The sequence below is a fragment of the Balaenoptera acutorostrata genome, chromosome 1 (genome assembly GCF_949987535.1).
Source record: "Balaenoptera acutorostrata chromosome 1, mBalAcu1.1, whole genome shotgun sequence".
In the NCBI taxonomy this organism is placed as follows: domain Eukaryota; kingdom Metazoa; phylum Chordata; class Mammalia; order Artiodactyla; family Balaenopteridae; genus Balaenoptera; species Balaenoptera acutorostrata.
The window spans coordinates 68,505,138-68,519,894 of record NC_080064.1 but is presented as its reverse complement, the minus strand read 5'-3'; the positions used below and the strand labels follow the sequence as shown (position 1 = coordinate 68,519,894).

Sequence of the window (14,757 nt, the reverse complement as noted above, 5' to 3'; positions counted from 1 at the left end):
CATGCCGCGGAGCAACTAAGCCCATGCGCCACAACTACTGAGCCTGTGCTCTAGAGCCTGCGAGCGACAACTACTGAAGCCCACGCGCCTAGAGCCCATGCTCCTCAACAAGAGAAGCCACCGCAATGAGAAGACCGCGCACCGCAACAAAGAGTAGCCCCTGATCTCCGCAACTAGAGAAAGCTCGTGCACAGCAACGAAGACCCAACGCAGCCAAAATAAATAAATAAATATTTAAAAAATGGTATAAGAAGTATAACTTTGTAACAGAGTTAAGTTTAGTAGCAATATCCAGAGTGATGGTAAGCATTTTGGAGAGTTAACTAATTGTGATTTAAATGGCTTTGATCATTTAATATATCCCGGATGGGATGGATACTGGAAAGAAAGGAGGAAAGGAAGGAAGGAGTGAGGGAGGGAAGGAGGAAATGTGGAAAGGGAGAAGAGAATGGAGAGGAGGGAAGGAAAGGTGGGGTTAGGAACCCCCCTCCCTCCTCGCTTAGATACTTAGTTCTGGAAAACATGCCTTCCCAGAGATGGAAGATAACATACACTCTATGCTAGGCATAGCAATTTAATCAGAACCTTCTCAACACTATAATGAAGCAAACACCTTTAACTGACAGTGTTATGCCATAGGAGACTTTAAAAACTTATATGCCATCCCTACTTTTGGCATATAAGTTCAGAAATAATAGGGTATTCCCCAAAGTTGAATGATTTCTCATAACATACTGAATCCCAATGGCCTTCTCCAGTCACATTCTATCTTACCATGCTTCTCCTTGCTTCAGCAAATGCCTTCTTTTCTTCCTCTATTCTTCTTCTGGCTTCTTCTTCTGCTTTCCTTTTTTCATCTTCTCTCCTTTGTCTTTCTATTTCTTCAAAACTGAGTTTGAGTTTACCAGGGCGGTACCCTTTTAAAATGTTTTCTGTGTCTCGGTTTTCCTCCTCTTCATTTACCTAACCAAGAAACAACTCACTACTAAGAACTGAGATTCATCAAAGACAGGAATGAATTATCAATCAAAAGGCACAGACTCAGCCACCTCACACAGAAATGTTTCTTTGTTCTAGTATTCTTGACCAAAATGCTCTTCCTTTATAATGTCTAATATGATTTAAAAAATCAAATTTGGAAAAATTCCAAATAAAGATGTACTCAAGTTAAATAAAACTTCTCAAGCAAGTCAAATTTTTAAATGGATAAGATTAATTGTTTAAAATTCTTAAGGAATCATTTAAAAGTTTTATTAAACATTAACTCTCCCAGAACAAACATAAAACATGTGTGTGGACCTACTAGAGAAAGGACCTGAGGACACAGGGAGGGGGAAGGGTAAGCTGGGATGAAGTGAGAGAGTGGCATGGACATATATATACTACCAAACGTAAAATAGATAGCTAGTGGGAAGCAGCCGCATAGCACAGGGAGATCAACTCAGTGCTTTGTGACCACCTAGAGGGGTGGGATAGGGAGGGTGGGAGGGAGGGAGATGCAAGAGGGAAGAGATATGGGAACATATGTATATGTATAACTGATTCACTGTGTAAGCAGAAACTAACACACCATTGTAAAGCAATTATACTCCAATAAAGATGTTAAAATAAATAAATAAATAAAAGTAACACCAACACACAGATGTGGGTCCTACTCAGTTTAAGATATGGAATGTTTCCAGTACTCTTGAAGGTCCTTGTGTATCCTTCAAGAGCCCATCCACCTTTTGCTGGCTTTTCAGAGGAAACTAATATGCTTAATTTTGTGTTTGTTATTCTTTTGCTTTGTTTGAATATGTAAAAATTTGTTCAGTGTTGCAGCTTTTGAGTTTTACGTATAAGAAATTATACTGTATGTGGTCCTATTGACTTACAGTTTTGCTGAGTCTTGTAGTTTTTTTGAGATTTATCTGTGTTGATGGGGCTACCTGTAGTTAATTATTTTCTATTGCTGTATAGTATTTCATTGATTAAAAATTCTACAATTTATCTTCCAAAAAAAAAAAGGTGTGTGTGTCTGTGTGAGTGTACTTAAATTGAGGTTCAAGTATACACACACTGAGTCTCTTACATAATAAAATGAAGTTCTCATTCTGTAATTTTCAATGATTTTTTTTTACTATGAACTATGGTTATTAAATGGATAAAACATTATCTGGAACTATTTTATATATAATTCAAATTTTATGATTTTATAATTAAAATTCTAATGTAATGCTAATTAAATTAATTACATACTCATTGAAATTTATGATTTGATTAATTAATGATATTTCTATGTCTTTTCACTAAATTGACCACCAGTGATATCCAAAATGTGTAGGTATTATCCAACTGTAACTACCCAAAATATTGGGTTGGACAAAAAGTTTATTTGGGTTTTTCCATAACATTTTACAGAAAAACCCGAACGAAATTTGGCCAACCCAATAACAACATTTTCAAACAAACATCTAGAAAATTAAAATTTTGGAGATATAGACCTCAGAACATCATTAATGAAAGCTGATCAAGAAAGTCTGAAAGTTTAAAAAATTACATATGTTCCATTCTTAAATTCTTGCAATGAGATTTGGAATCAGTGTTTTCTTATTTCAATTTTATTTTTTGTTGTTAAATCTATTACTATAATAATAGCAGTTAACATTTTTAAAGCACTTATTGGGAATTCCCTGGCAGTTTAGTGGTTGGGACTCCCCACTTCCATTGCAGGGGGCATGGGTTCAATCCCTGGTCAGGGAACTAAGATCCCGAAAGCTGTGCTGCAAGGTCAAAAAAAATAATAATAAAAAGATAAAAATAAATAATAAATAAATAAATAAAGCACTTATTATATGCCAAACACTACTCTAACTGCTTTCTATATTAACTCATTTAATGATTTAAGAAGTAGGCACGATTATTTTCACCATTTTACAAATGAGGAAACTAAGATGTAGAGAGGTTCAATAACTTGTCCATGGCTACACAATAAAGGTTAGATATCTGAATCCAGGCAGTCTGGCTCCAAAATCCATGCTCTTAAGCACTTAGATTATATACATTACACATATATATCTCTCTATATATATTCAGTAAATATATATACTGACACTAAGTGTACACTTATGATTAGACTTGAAAGTGCGCTGCACCATGCTATTAAACACATTGCAGGCTGAGCTAACAGACGAAGAGAAATCAGGTTTGTTGAATAATTATTTTGTATGTTTACAACAATTTATAAAAATAAAAATTTAAGGCATATTAGGTAAAATATCCCAAAATGAAAACTAGAAAATAATATAAATGCATGTTATATATGGAATATGTATACAGTTTTAAAATCAGACCCTTGTATATAGAAAACCTCCTTAAGTTTATAGCAATGAACCTTATCTAAAGCCAGCTACCTCCCTTAATATTAAATGTTTTAGATATAACATTTATATAACGTATTATACATATAATATATAATTTGTATAATATATAAATGTTATGTATCATAATATAATTATGTATTATAATATCATATATAAATGTTACATATATATCAGTTTGTTTTACCATTTGCCGCCTTGCTTCTTCAAAAGCACGCCTCTCTTCTTCTAAACGTTTTCTTGCTTCCTCCTCAGCTTGCTTCCTTCGGTTTTCTTGTCTTTGCCTTTCCAATTCTTCAAAAGTCAGTTTCAATTTTCCAGGAGAAAGTGACTCTTTTTTTGCCTCACTTTCCAGTTCATCGTCCTAAGAAAACATAATGAAAACCTGTTAGTCATAAAGGGATATGCTGCTAACCAACTTAACTGCTTTTATTTGTTCTTTATTAAAAAAAATTACCATGACCAATGAAAGACACTTTGCTTCCTTGAGAGATCGACGTTGTTCTTCGTATCTTATTCTTTTATCTTCTTCATACTTGACCCTTTCCTTTTCTTCTTGTTCTTTTTCTAGATCTTCGAAATTCTTTTTTATTTTTCCAGATGGTTTGTGTGATTTGACAGGTACCACTGTTACAAGCAGTGAATCATCTCCTTCCTAATTTATAAAATAGATAATTAGCATATTTCTTCCTAATCAAAATTTAGGTTTCATGGGACTTCCATCATTGGTGAATTTCATTACATTGCCATCAATGTTATGAAGAACAAAAATTAATATTTTTTACAGATTTCTATTAAATAGCTCTTTCTCTGAATTCATTGTACATGATGAGTTAATCTTATTGAAATCCACTGCTGACAGGGTTCAAGAAGCATCTTTTTTCCTAGAAGATGGTGTTAATACAGCTGTTTGGATACAATTGCGTGAAATTATCTGAATTTCACTATCCGTGCACTCATCCCACAAAAGGTAATGTGCATGTGAGCATACTCTAAATCAATTTGATGGTGGATGGCTTCAGTTTAAACACACAAGAAAGGTTTCTGTGTTTGATTTTTCTCTCCATGCACGTTTTTAAATACTTAATAAAACATTTTAGCAAGGAAAAAAACCCCCAGTATTTCCAAGTGATTTAGAAAACATTTATATTATGGACAAAACTCTTTGGCCTTTGGTCCTATTCAAATATTCTTAAACTTGTTTTTAAAATTCATTTTAATTAGTTCTATTACATCATCTGTTATTGCCTTTGAACTTTTTTCAAAAACAAAGTGAAGAATTGTAATATGTAACACATGCCCCCTAAAATAAAACTGCTTCCAATTTATGTGACTGTAGTTTTAGGCACACCATCAAATTGATTGATCTTTAACTTTCCCTGTTAGATAAAAAGAGATAACTAAAATTTTTGTGGTTTGAACATTCCTTCATGGTAATAGATACTGTACTCTCTGCTAGTATGTGATAAGCAAAACAAACTATCAGGAACTCTGAGGAAAGAAGACAAATGATGAAAAGAAAACTGCCTTTTTCAAATGTTAGCTTTCAACAATCTCAACTATTAGTAACAGTTCAAGAAATATACAGCCTTGGCAGAGTATCTCAAACCGAGACTTGTGTCTCTAACCATGAAAGCAAAAACATACTTTTCTTTAAAAACACTAAGCTATAGCGTTTGAAAGTGCAAAAGTATGATCTTGCTTTGCAAAATATTTTTGTCCTTTTTGTTGTTGTTGCTATATTTATAATAAAAAAACTTTTAATTTTTTTAATTGAAAGATTATTTGTGAATCAGATAATTTTAGGTGAATGTTTCATTAAAGGAAATGTCCATTTACCTCTGATGCTGATTCAGTTCCCGTATTGTTTATGTCCTCAATCTATTGAATAAGAATTTTATATCATTACATTACATCAGATTTCTGCTTTTTGCTTTAAACATACAACTGAAAAGTATTAGTTGTGATTTATGGTAAATTTCAAAATTTAGAATTCTTAAGTATTTTTATGTTGCTCCAAATTAGCCAATTATGTCCTTTTAAATAGAGATTAAACCTTATATTAATTTTTGCATTTTGATATCAATATCTAGGGAACAACATATTACGAAAAAATTAAAATAAAGCCTACCTTTGTCATTCTGGAATTTGAATAATGGACCAAACTCTTACAATCTGGCTGTGAGCTTACAACCAGCAGTTATTAATTAAGCAATTTAAACGGAGCTACAGAAACATTTCTCCATTCTCTCTCTGCCACAGCGAAAGGAAAACCTATCATTAGCAATCAAATAATCATCATGACTATATTTTACAATATAAATAGATGGCAAAAATATAACTGACACAATAATAAAGTGCAGTAAAAGGTGTAGGCTTTCACATGGCTAGTTTAGAAGGGAAAATAATTCTGGAAATCATAATTGTTTACTCTATATTTTGCCAGATCTAGGTAGGAAAGGCCCTCATTCAGAAAGAGGGAGCTCAATTTGGCCATTAAGATTAGCTTGAGGGGCAGGCTAATGTACAATACATAACAGAGTGAGAAATGACAGAAAGGTGATTTAAATAACACAGTGTTTGAGATCTCAGGAAAAGGAAACATAAGCAACAGGAAAATGGAAAAAGTTAGAAAGTAAAAATTCAGATTGTTTATTATTTTAATTTGATTTTTAACACCAGTGAAAGAGCTGGAAGTAGTTTGTTCCTCACTCAGTCTAAGGGAATTCTGCTGTACCTTGTCTCATACTAGGAACTGGGCTGGCTAAATCCCTGTTCTCTCATCATCCCACTTCTCTATATTCTCTGTCAAGAAGAAATAATACATATTATTAAGATACCAAATTTCTTGAAAAAGAAATTATTCTGAACAAATCATTTATTAAAAATAAATCTTCTGGGGGCTTCCCTGGTGGCGCAGTGGTTGAGAATCTGCCTGCTAATGCAGGGGACACGGGTTCGAGCCCTGGTCTGGGAAGATCCCACATGCCACGGAGCAGCTGGGCCCGTGAGCCACAATTGCTGAGCCTGCGCGTCTGGAGCCTGTGCCCCGCGACGGGAGGGGCCGCGATAGAGAAAGGCCCGCGCACCGCGATGAAGAGCGGTCCCCGCACCGCGATGAAGAGTGGCCCCCGCTTGCCGCAACTGGAGAAAGCCCTCGCACGAACCGAAGACCCAACACAGCCAAAAATAAATAAATAAATAAATAAATAAATAAATAAATAAATAAGAAAATTCTTTAAAAAAAAAAAAATAAATCTTCTGTATCTTAATAGTTTATTTTAAATAGTTTTGTTCAGAATAATTTGCTTTGTTACAGAATTATTTATTACACTGATTTGTTGTATAAATGATGAAGGTTTTATTGAATGATAAATGATACTATGAAAATTTTTAATGGATCTGTAATAAAGTAATTACAAAATTATTTCCCTTCAAAAGAGTGCTAATAATTCCTCTACAAATCATGTTAATCTCAGTAAAAAGTTTTAGGAGATATGGTGAGAAGCGAGACACTGAGAGCATAGGGAAGAAAAATTCTAAATTTTTTAACCCCAAATTTCTTTTTCTTGCTGCTACAACCTTCTCAGATTTTTATTAGCTTACAGTAGATAATAAACTATATTTAGAATAGTTTTTCTTTGGTTGGGTGTTTTTTTGTTTTTAGTTTTGCTTTCTTCTTTGCTCATTTTAAACCATTATCAAAACAACAAAAGATAGAATTTTTTTTCCATTGGTTTCAACAAAAAAAGAAAAAGATGAATTTGCCTAAGTGGCCATGGTCTCAGTATATTCATAGAGAACTAAGATATTCAGTTCAATTATAGTGCTAGCTTTCAGAAGCTACCACTGAAGATCTGCTTCCCAATTATTTCTTTTGATTTATGGAAAGAAAACTCCTTTTGCTCCTTCCCAAATCAACTTCCTTTCTCCCCTTTCTTTTCAACATCTCAATCTCCCACCAATAACTTCTCTTTTTCTAAGTTGATAGACATTAACCTTGTCCATCAAAATATCCTCAAAGATAACCAGATTATACCAAACTAAGATTCTTCCCCAAATTTTATTGGTCTTTGATTCCAACATCCAGTATACGAAGTATGCCTATATTTAATTCATCATAATATCCTAGAGTCTCAGAAGTGGTAATTATCTTAAATGTTACTCAGCTACCCGTCTGACTCAGGAATCCTTTCTATAGTGTTCTTGACTATGGACTTATACAAGAGGATTTTTCAAACAAACATTAAGACTCTTCTTGACTATGTCATGCCTTACTTCTTATATTCAAAGATAGATTAAATTTTATTAGATTTGAGTGGAAAATGTATTTAATTAGGTTTTAAAATTAGACTTCCCATATTTGCAAGATGAAATTACTATTAATAGTTTATATTGCTCTACTTACATATTCTCAAATAATTTAATAGGCTAAAAATTATTAACCAAGATTCTCTCGCACCCTGCCATGTAGTATCTAGGGTTACTAAGGAAAGTGGTTCTTTCTCATGATTAGTTTTCTTCCATCTCTCTCTGAGTATCCTATGTCTTCATCATATTCAAATTCACCTCAACACATATATTTCTTCTTTTTGAAACCACTGCCATATTCAGTTCTTGGGGTGGTAGTGTAATCAGTGCTTTTTGGAAAAGGACACAAGACTTAAAAAGAGGTAGACTAACCCCATATGCATACTCACCATTTCCTGCCAAACACCGTATATTTTAATTATATATTTTATTACCTTATTTTACAATTTGTATTATAAATATAATTACATATAGTGATATATTTTATATATAACCTAAAATATTCATTTATTATATATTGTATTCCCTTATTATAATAAGGGAACTCCCCCCTTATAATTGTATTCCCTTGTGAAATTTCATTTTTTTTTTTTTTAATTAATTAATCTATTTTTGGCTGCATTGGGTCTTCATTGCTGTGTGCAAGCTTTCTCTAGTTGTGGCGAGCGGGGTCTACTCTTCTTCGTGGTTTGAGGGGCTTCTCACTGCGGTGGCTTCTCTTTGTTGCAGGGCACGGGCTCTAGGCACGTGGGCTTCAGTAGTTGTGGCTCGTGGGCTCTAGAGCGCAGGCTCAGTAGTTGTGGGCATGGGCTTAGTTGCTCTGTGGCATGTGGGATCTTCCTGGACCAGGACTCGAACCTGTGTCCCCTGCACTGGCAGGCAGATTCTTAACCACTGCACCACCAGGGAAGTCCGAAATTTCATTTCAAAATGAATACTCATCTTTGATGACTGGAGGTGGCAGAGGTAAAGTACACCAACCTCTCTTCAGACAAAGAGATACAAAGTAATAAAATATAGGAAATTCCAATTCTTTTCTGTAATTCATCCGGCATATGACATTTTTTGTCACCATATAAATGGCTGTTTGTGCCATAAAAGTGGTTATTTGCAAAGTCAGGGTAAATAAATTTCTTTGACATGCAAATACAGCATATGCTTTGCCTTCTTTGTCACTTTAAAAAAAAATTTTGTTTGTTTGGGTTTTTTTTTTTGCCCGCACTGGGTGGCTTGCAGGATCTTACTTCTCTGACCAAAGATCCAACCCTGGCCCCGGCAGTGAAAGCACCAAGTCCTAACCACTGGACCGCCAGGGAATTCCCTGTCACGTTTTTTAAAGAAAAGTAGTGGAAACTGAAAGAAGCATAGCAAATAGATTTAAGGTACTTAAGGAGTAGGCAAAAAAGAGCCAAGTACAATCTCACAATAAAAACGGTTATGAAAGACAATATACTGTGAAGACGATGTTAGGATAGTTGTTAAAATACTGATGACAGAAGGAGAAGAAACTAAAATGATTTCATGACATTTTATCTGTATGTACTATTATTTAGGTGAAACATTTATTTATAGCCCACTTACTTTGTACCAGGCACTGTACTAAGTGCTTTGCTTTTATTAACTCATATAATCTTATTAAAAACGCTAGGAGATAGATACCAATATTGTCTCGTTAAGCTCAAAACATTGATCATCTCTTTTGATCCTACAGTGTAGACAAGGTTAAAGTACATAAGCAATATAACTGTCTTCTGTGTCTTTTTTCTATGTCTCTATGACTACAGGTCGTTTATAATATAAAACAAATATCAATATATTAAAGAAATTTTTGTGAATTGACCAGTTCTTTACTTAATAAAATGTAATTATGACTATTAGAATTTCAAGTTTCTATGTCATTACACTCATGAATCATTTGGAGAGATTAGCTTTTTCTGGAAATTAGATCAGATTCTTGAGTATTTTAAAATACTTACCAGCTTCTTAGTTCTCATGCTCTGAGAAGAAAATATATGGGAATTCTAAGTTCATTAAGAGACTATATAAAATCATAGTAATAATGTTTTTCTCCCTCTAATTTGTCCTCTGTGGCTATGGGCAACAGTAATGGCTATACGAAGGAAATGACTGTCACACATTTCTCCCTTCTACTACCATCCCCAACTTAAAAAGAAAAGTTAAGCTAGCTAATAGTACCATTATTGAATAAAATGTGACTTAAATTTGTTTCAAATAATTGAGTAGGAAGATATCCTAATTAAGCCTGTGTTTGATAATAACCAGCAAGTATTTTTTGATTGCTATTAAAAGACCAGCATTTTGTTATATGCTTGTGGATAGTTTATGTGTGAACTTGCCTTATATCTTTGTAAAATTCTGTAATGTGTCAAGAAAAATAAGGAATGTGGACAGTGTAAGGAATGCAGAGAGAATGATAAGATGGTATATAACAAAAGTCATCTCAGTATTCAACCTTGAAATAGGCACATTCTGCCCTTATGCTTCTAGGCATTTGATATTAAATATTTGTGCTTAAGATCTTATTTCCATGTTAGCTACTATTTAATAGGTTTATGTTATATTAAAATATTTTGATTAGGCAGCATACTGATTAGTTTTACTCTGTACAATTAGTTTCTGAAGCAAATACCAACTTAATATCTAGTGTATACCTGCTCAGCCCTTTTTGCTAATTCACGTTGTATCTTCCTCTTTTCTAACATATCCTGCTCAATTCTGCGTTTTCGTTCCTCTTCTGTTCTCTTCCTTTGTTCCTCTTGTCTTTGTTTCTCCATTTCAGCAAATTTACCTTTAACAGTTCCTAAGAATATATGAAACATGTTTAATATTTTGCTATGCTTCCTTTTTTGCAATTTTATTTACAATTTGCCCCTCAAATGTCTTACCTGTTAGCTTTGGGACATAAGCCTTTTCTACTTTAGAAGATACATCTTCCTCATCTTCAGAAGCAAGCATTTCTTTAATCTAGATGGTTAAATAAATTAATATGAACATATCCAAACTTTAGACTAGATCATATCATATGCAGAGTTTGCAATTAGCTTATAAACACAGAAAATATTAAATATAGTTAATATGAAATGTGGTTAATGTGAATAACAAATAAAATGTAAAGGATGAAAATGAATATTTGTATGAGAATAAAATAAAATAAAATAACCTCCTGCTTTTTCCTGTTCCATTCTCTCTCTCTAATATATTGTTCTTTTCTTCTTTGCTTTTCGTTTCTAGATCTCCTTTGATTTCTTTCTTCCCTGGCTCTCTGCATGGCTTCAAACTTATCCTTTACATCACCCTTGCCAAGTTTTGGCACATAGGTTTTTGGTACAGGTTTAGATGAAGAAAGCAGAAGCTTCATTAGAAGAAAATAAAGAGAAGAAAGTTAAAAAAATAAGAAAGGAAGAAATTAGGTAAAGATAGATCAGAATAAGCAATATAAGAAATATTTATTGAAACAGACTATAGATAGAAATGAGTTTGAAACCTTTATTTGTATAATCAAAGTCTGATTAGATACTTTCCAAAGTCTAAGTATGAAAAATGAAATTACAGAAAATATGAGAGTAAAAATGTTATCAATATATAGCAAAGAAGTCCCATTTTGTAGGTGTGTTCCACTGAAGCTGAAGGCTAGCAAAATATAAAAATTGAAGACTGGATTCCAATTTAAAACAACCTGTATCTTATTCTCCTATTTCATTACATTAAAGATTCAGATTTTACATCTCTTGCTTAAAGGATACCAAGACTAATTTTAATGAATTAGATGAAGTTGAAAACAAAGCAAAAAGTTTAAGACTAATTCACATAAGCCTAATTCTTGCTTGTTTCCATATCTAATATCAGCAAAACTGAAGGCCTTTACTTCTCATTTGTGGCTGAGGTGAGCCAAGGTCTTTGTGCACAAGCAGTGATTTTTGTTGTTACTACTGCTATACTGCCCATGCAGAACTTCTTTAAACCCACGTTGAAAATATGTGAGAATGCTGTATCATTCCAAGTAGGATGCTTAGGATGTTTCCTAAGAGGAAACTCCCCAAATGACAAAAGAGGTTTCCAAAGAAGGAGGAATCTGTTAAAAGACTAGAGAAACCATTTTCCTCCATCTGAAACCAGGGAGGCAAATAATTTTCATCTTTTTGACAATTAAACAGATCTCTAAAAGAAGTTTCAGAAAATAAAACTTCATCGCCTCAGAACACCAAACCCTTTCTCCTAGTGATAATGGCAAATTGCTTAATTAATCTGTGCCATACCCAGCCTCTATTTTATTTTCTACTTATGGTGCCATTGGCCATTTTAAGGTTTTTTAAAGTTTATAATTTTGGGGTGTCAGCAACTGATTTCTTCTTATTACAACTCTCAGTAACAACAGCCAAGAACCAGAAAAAGGCCTAAGATAAGCTTAATTGCAGCTGCTAGAAGAAGTAGCTAAGAAGGATCCTCATCTGAGAGTGAATTATCTGTTTCTCCTAAGAGTATATACATCAATTCTGTTTTTTTTTTAATACTGAAAAAATAACTTCTAAAATTTATCAAGATATTAAAATCTACTCAAGATGCTAGCCATCACATCCACTTCACTATCACTCACAAAACTTCATGATCATGCTTCCTAGATAAGAATCCAAACGAAAACACTGGGCCCAAGACCAGCCTGTGAATTTTACCTCTTCTTATGTTTTACATCTTGACACTATGTTACTATGAACTTCTGTGAATGACCTTTCCACCAGTTGCCCTTTTCAGCAATTCTGCAGTCAACCCTATGATTCCCCCATTTTTTAACTTTTAAGACTTACCTCAGCCTTTTGGGAAATATCATTCATGTTTGCTCTATGTGGTCTTGGGGTGATTATGAAGCTTTGTAATTTTTTGCACCTGAAAAAAATATATTAGTATTGAATAAGAATTTTGATACCTTAATTTTTTAATATGCTGTGTATTTTTTTAAAGAGAAATAGCACGTTAATTTCCCCTCAAAAAATAATGACATCATCCAAGCAAGTAATAAATTATAATAACCCTCAGCTTCTTTTCCCAAGATTCAGGGTATAGAAGGTACAAGGTGCAAGGTGTTAAAAGATTCTTGTAAGTTTACAGCCCAGAATAACTTAGTGAACGTATCAAGTACCCTTGCAAAAAATTTGTATTCTGCAGTTATTGGATGTATTATTCTATAATTATCAATGGGGCCAAGGTGGTTGATCGTGCTATTTAGGTCTTCTATGTCTTTACTAAAAAAAAATTTTTTGGCCTAGTTCTATCAGTCTTAAACTATATGGAATTTTCCACTCCTTTATTATTTTATTTTTGGCTGTGTCCGGTCTTAGTTCAGGCACGTGGGATCTTCGTTGAGGCATGCGGGATCTTTTCGTGGCAGCGCAGGCTCTTCATTGTGGTGTGTGGGTTTTCTCTTCTCTACTTGTGGCACGCAGGCTCCAGGGCACATGGGCTCTGTAGTTGTGGCATGTGGATTCCAGAGCACGTGGGCTCTGTAGTTTGCGGCACACAGGCTCTAGTTGAGGCACGCGAGCTCAGTAGTTGTGGCGCACAGACTTAGTTGCCCCGCAGCATGTGGGATCTTAGTTCCCTGACCAGGGATCGAACCCACGTCCCCTGCATTGTAAGGTGGATTCTATACCACTGGACAACCAGGGAAGTCCCTGTCTATTCCTTTAATTCTGTCATTTTTGTTTTGTGCAATTTCAAACTTTTAAAAATGCATATGTTATGACTATAATATCTTCTTCTTGAATTGGCTCTTTCATCAGTATGAAATTTCCCTCTTCTTATCTCATTGTCTTGAACTTATCTGTAATTAAAATAGCCACACCAACTTTCTTTAGTTTGCATGGTGTATAATTTTCTAGCCATTTACTTTCAACCTATTTATCCCTTTATATGTAAAGCACATCTCTTGGACACAGCATATAATTGGATCTTGTATTTTTAAAAATTCAATTCTGATAATATCGTTTAATTGCAGTGTTCAGCCCATTAACATTTAAGGTAACTATGTATATGAATGGACTTAAGCCTACCATTTTACTATTTGTTTCTTGTTTGCACCTCTTTTTTTGCTCCTCTATTATTCTTTTCCTGCCTACTTCTGTATTAGTTGAATAATTTTTAGAATTTTATCTATTGGCTTTAAACTTTTAATTAAAAATGTTTTAAGGTATAATAGACATACAATAAGTTATACTTTTTGAAAGTGCACAATTTGATAAGTTCTGACATATGTATATACCCATGACACCATCACCACAATCATGATATAAATATATATATATATATATATATATATTTATAGGGGGACTTCCCTGATGGTCCAGTGGTAAAGAATCTGCCTTCCAATGCAGGGGATGCGGGTTTGATCCCTGGTTGGGAACTAAGATCTCACATGCTGTGGGGCAACTAATCCTGCGTGCCACAATTACTGAGCTCGCGCGCCTCAACTAGAGCCCACGTGCTGCAAACTACAGAGCCCACGTGCTCTGGAGCCCAAGCGCCACAACTAGAGAAGAGAAAACCCGCACGCCACAACTAGAGAGAAGTCCGCGCACCGCAAGAAGATCCCACGTGCCACAACTAAGACTAGATGCAGCCATAAAAATAAAATAAATAAATAAATAAATGAAATATTTTTTTTAAAAAAAAAAATATATATGTAGGGATTCCCTGGTGGTCCAGTGGTTAGGACTTGGTGCTTTCACTGCTGTAGCCTGGCTTCAATCCCTGGTTGGGGAACTAAGATCCCTCACGCCATGCAGCGTGGCCAAAAAAAAAAAAGATATGAATATACACATTACACCCAAAAGTTTTCTCAGACCCCCTTTAACCTCCCTTTTCTTCTAGCCTTTCCCACCTCCATCCCTAGGCAGATATGCTTTCTGTCACTGTAGATTAGTTTAAATTTTCTATAAATGGAATCATACAAGTATATACTCTATTGTTTGGCTTCTTTCACCATGCATAATTATTTTGAGATTCATCCATGTTGTTGCATATATCAATAGTTCATTTCTTTTTATTACTGAATTTTATTCCGTTGTATGAATAT

General features: G+C 34.1%; 1 protein-coding gene across 7 annotated transcripts in view; it reads right to left on the bottom strand.

The window, feature by feature from the left end:
* The window catches only part of NEXN (nexilin F-actin binding protein), a 58,601-nt gene that overhangs the window by 20,332 nt on the left and 23,512 nt on the right, over positions 1-14,757 (bottom strand). For 3 of the 7 annotated variants that reach the window (XM_057544089.1, XM_057544085.1, XM_057544112.1), the window contains exons 2-9: positions 12,494-12,572; positions 10,852-11,043; positions 10,577-10,655; positions 10,343-10,491; positions 5,199-5,240; positions 3,817-4,014; positions 3,547-3,723; positions 775-963 (exon numbers count right to left, since the gene is read on the bottom strand). In XM_057544089.1, coding sequence (XP_057400072.1) covers positions 775-963; positions 3,547-3,723; positions 3,817-4,014; positions 5,199-5,240; positions 10,343-10,491; positions 10,577-10,655; positions 10,852-11,043; positions 12,494-12,572 — 1,105 coding nt within the window. The remainder of the gene's footprint in view (positions 1-774; positions 964-3,546; positions 3,724-3,816; positions 4,015-5,198; positions 5,241-10,342; positions 10,492-10,576; positions 10,656-10,851; positions 11,044-12,493; positions 12,573-14,757) is intronic. The other 4 variants (XM_057544108.1, XM_057544106.1, XM_057544115.1 and 1 more) reach the window with 2 other exon arrangements.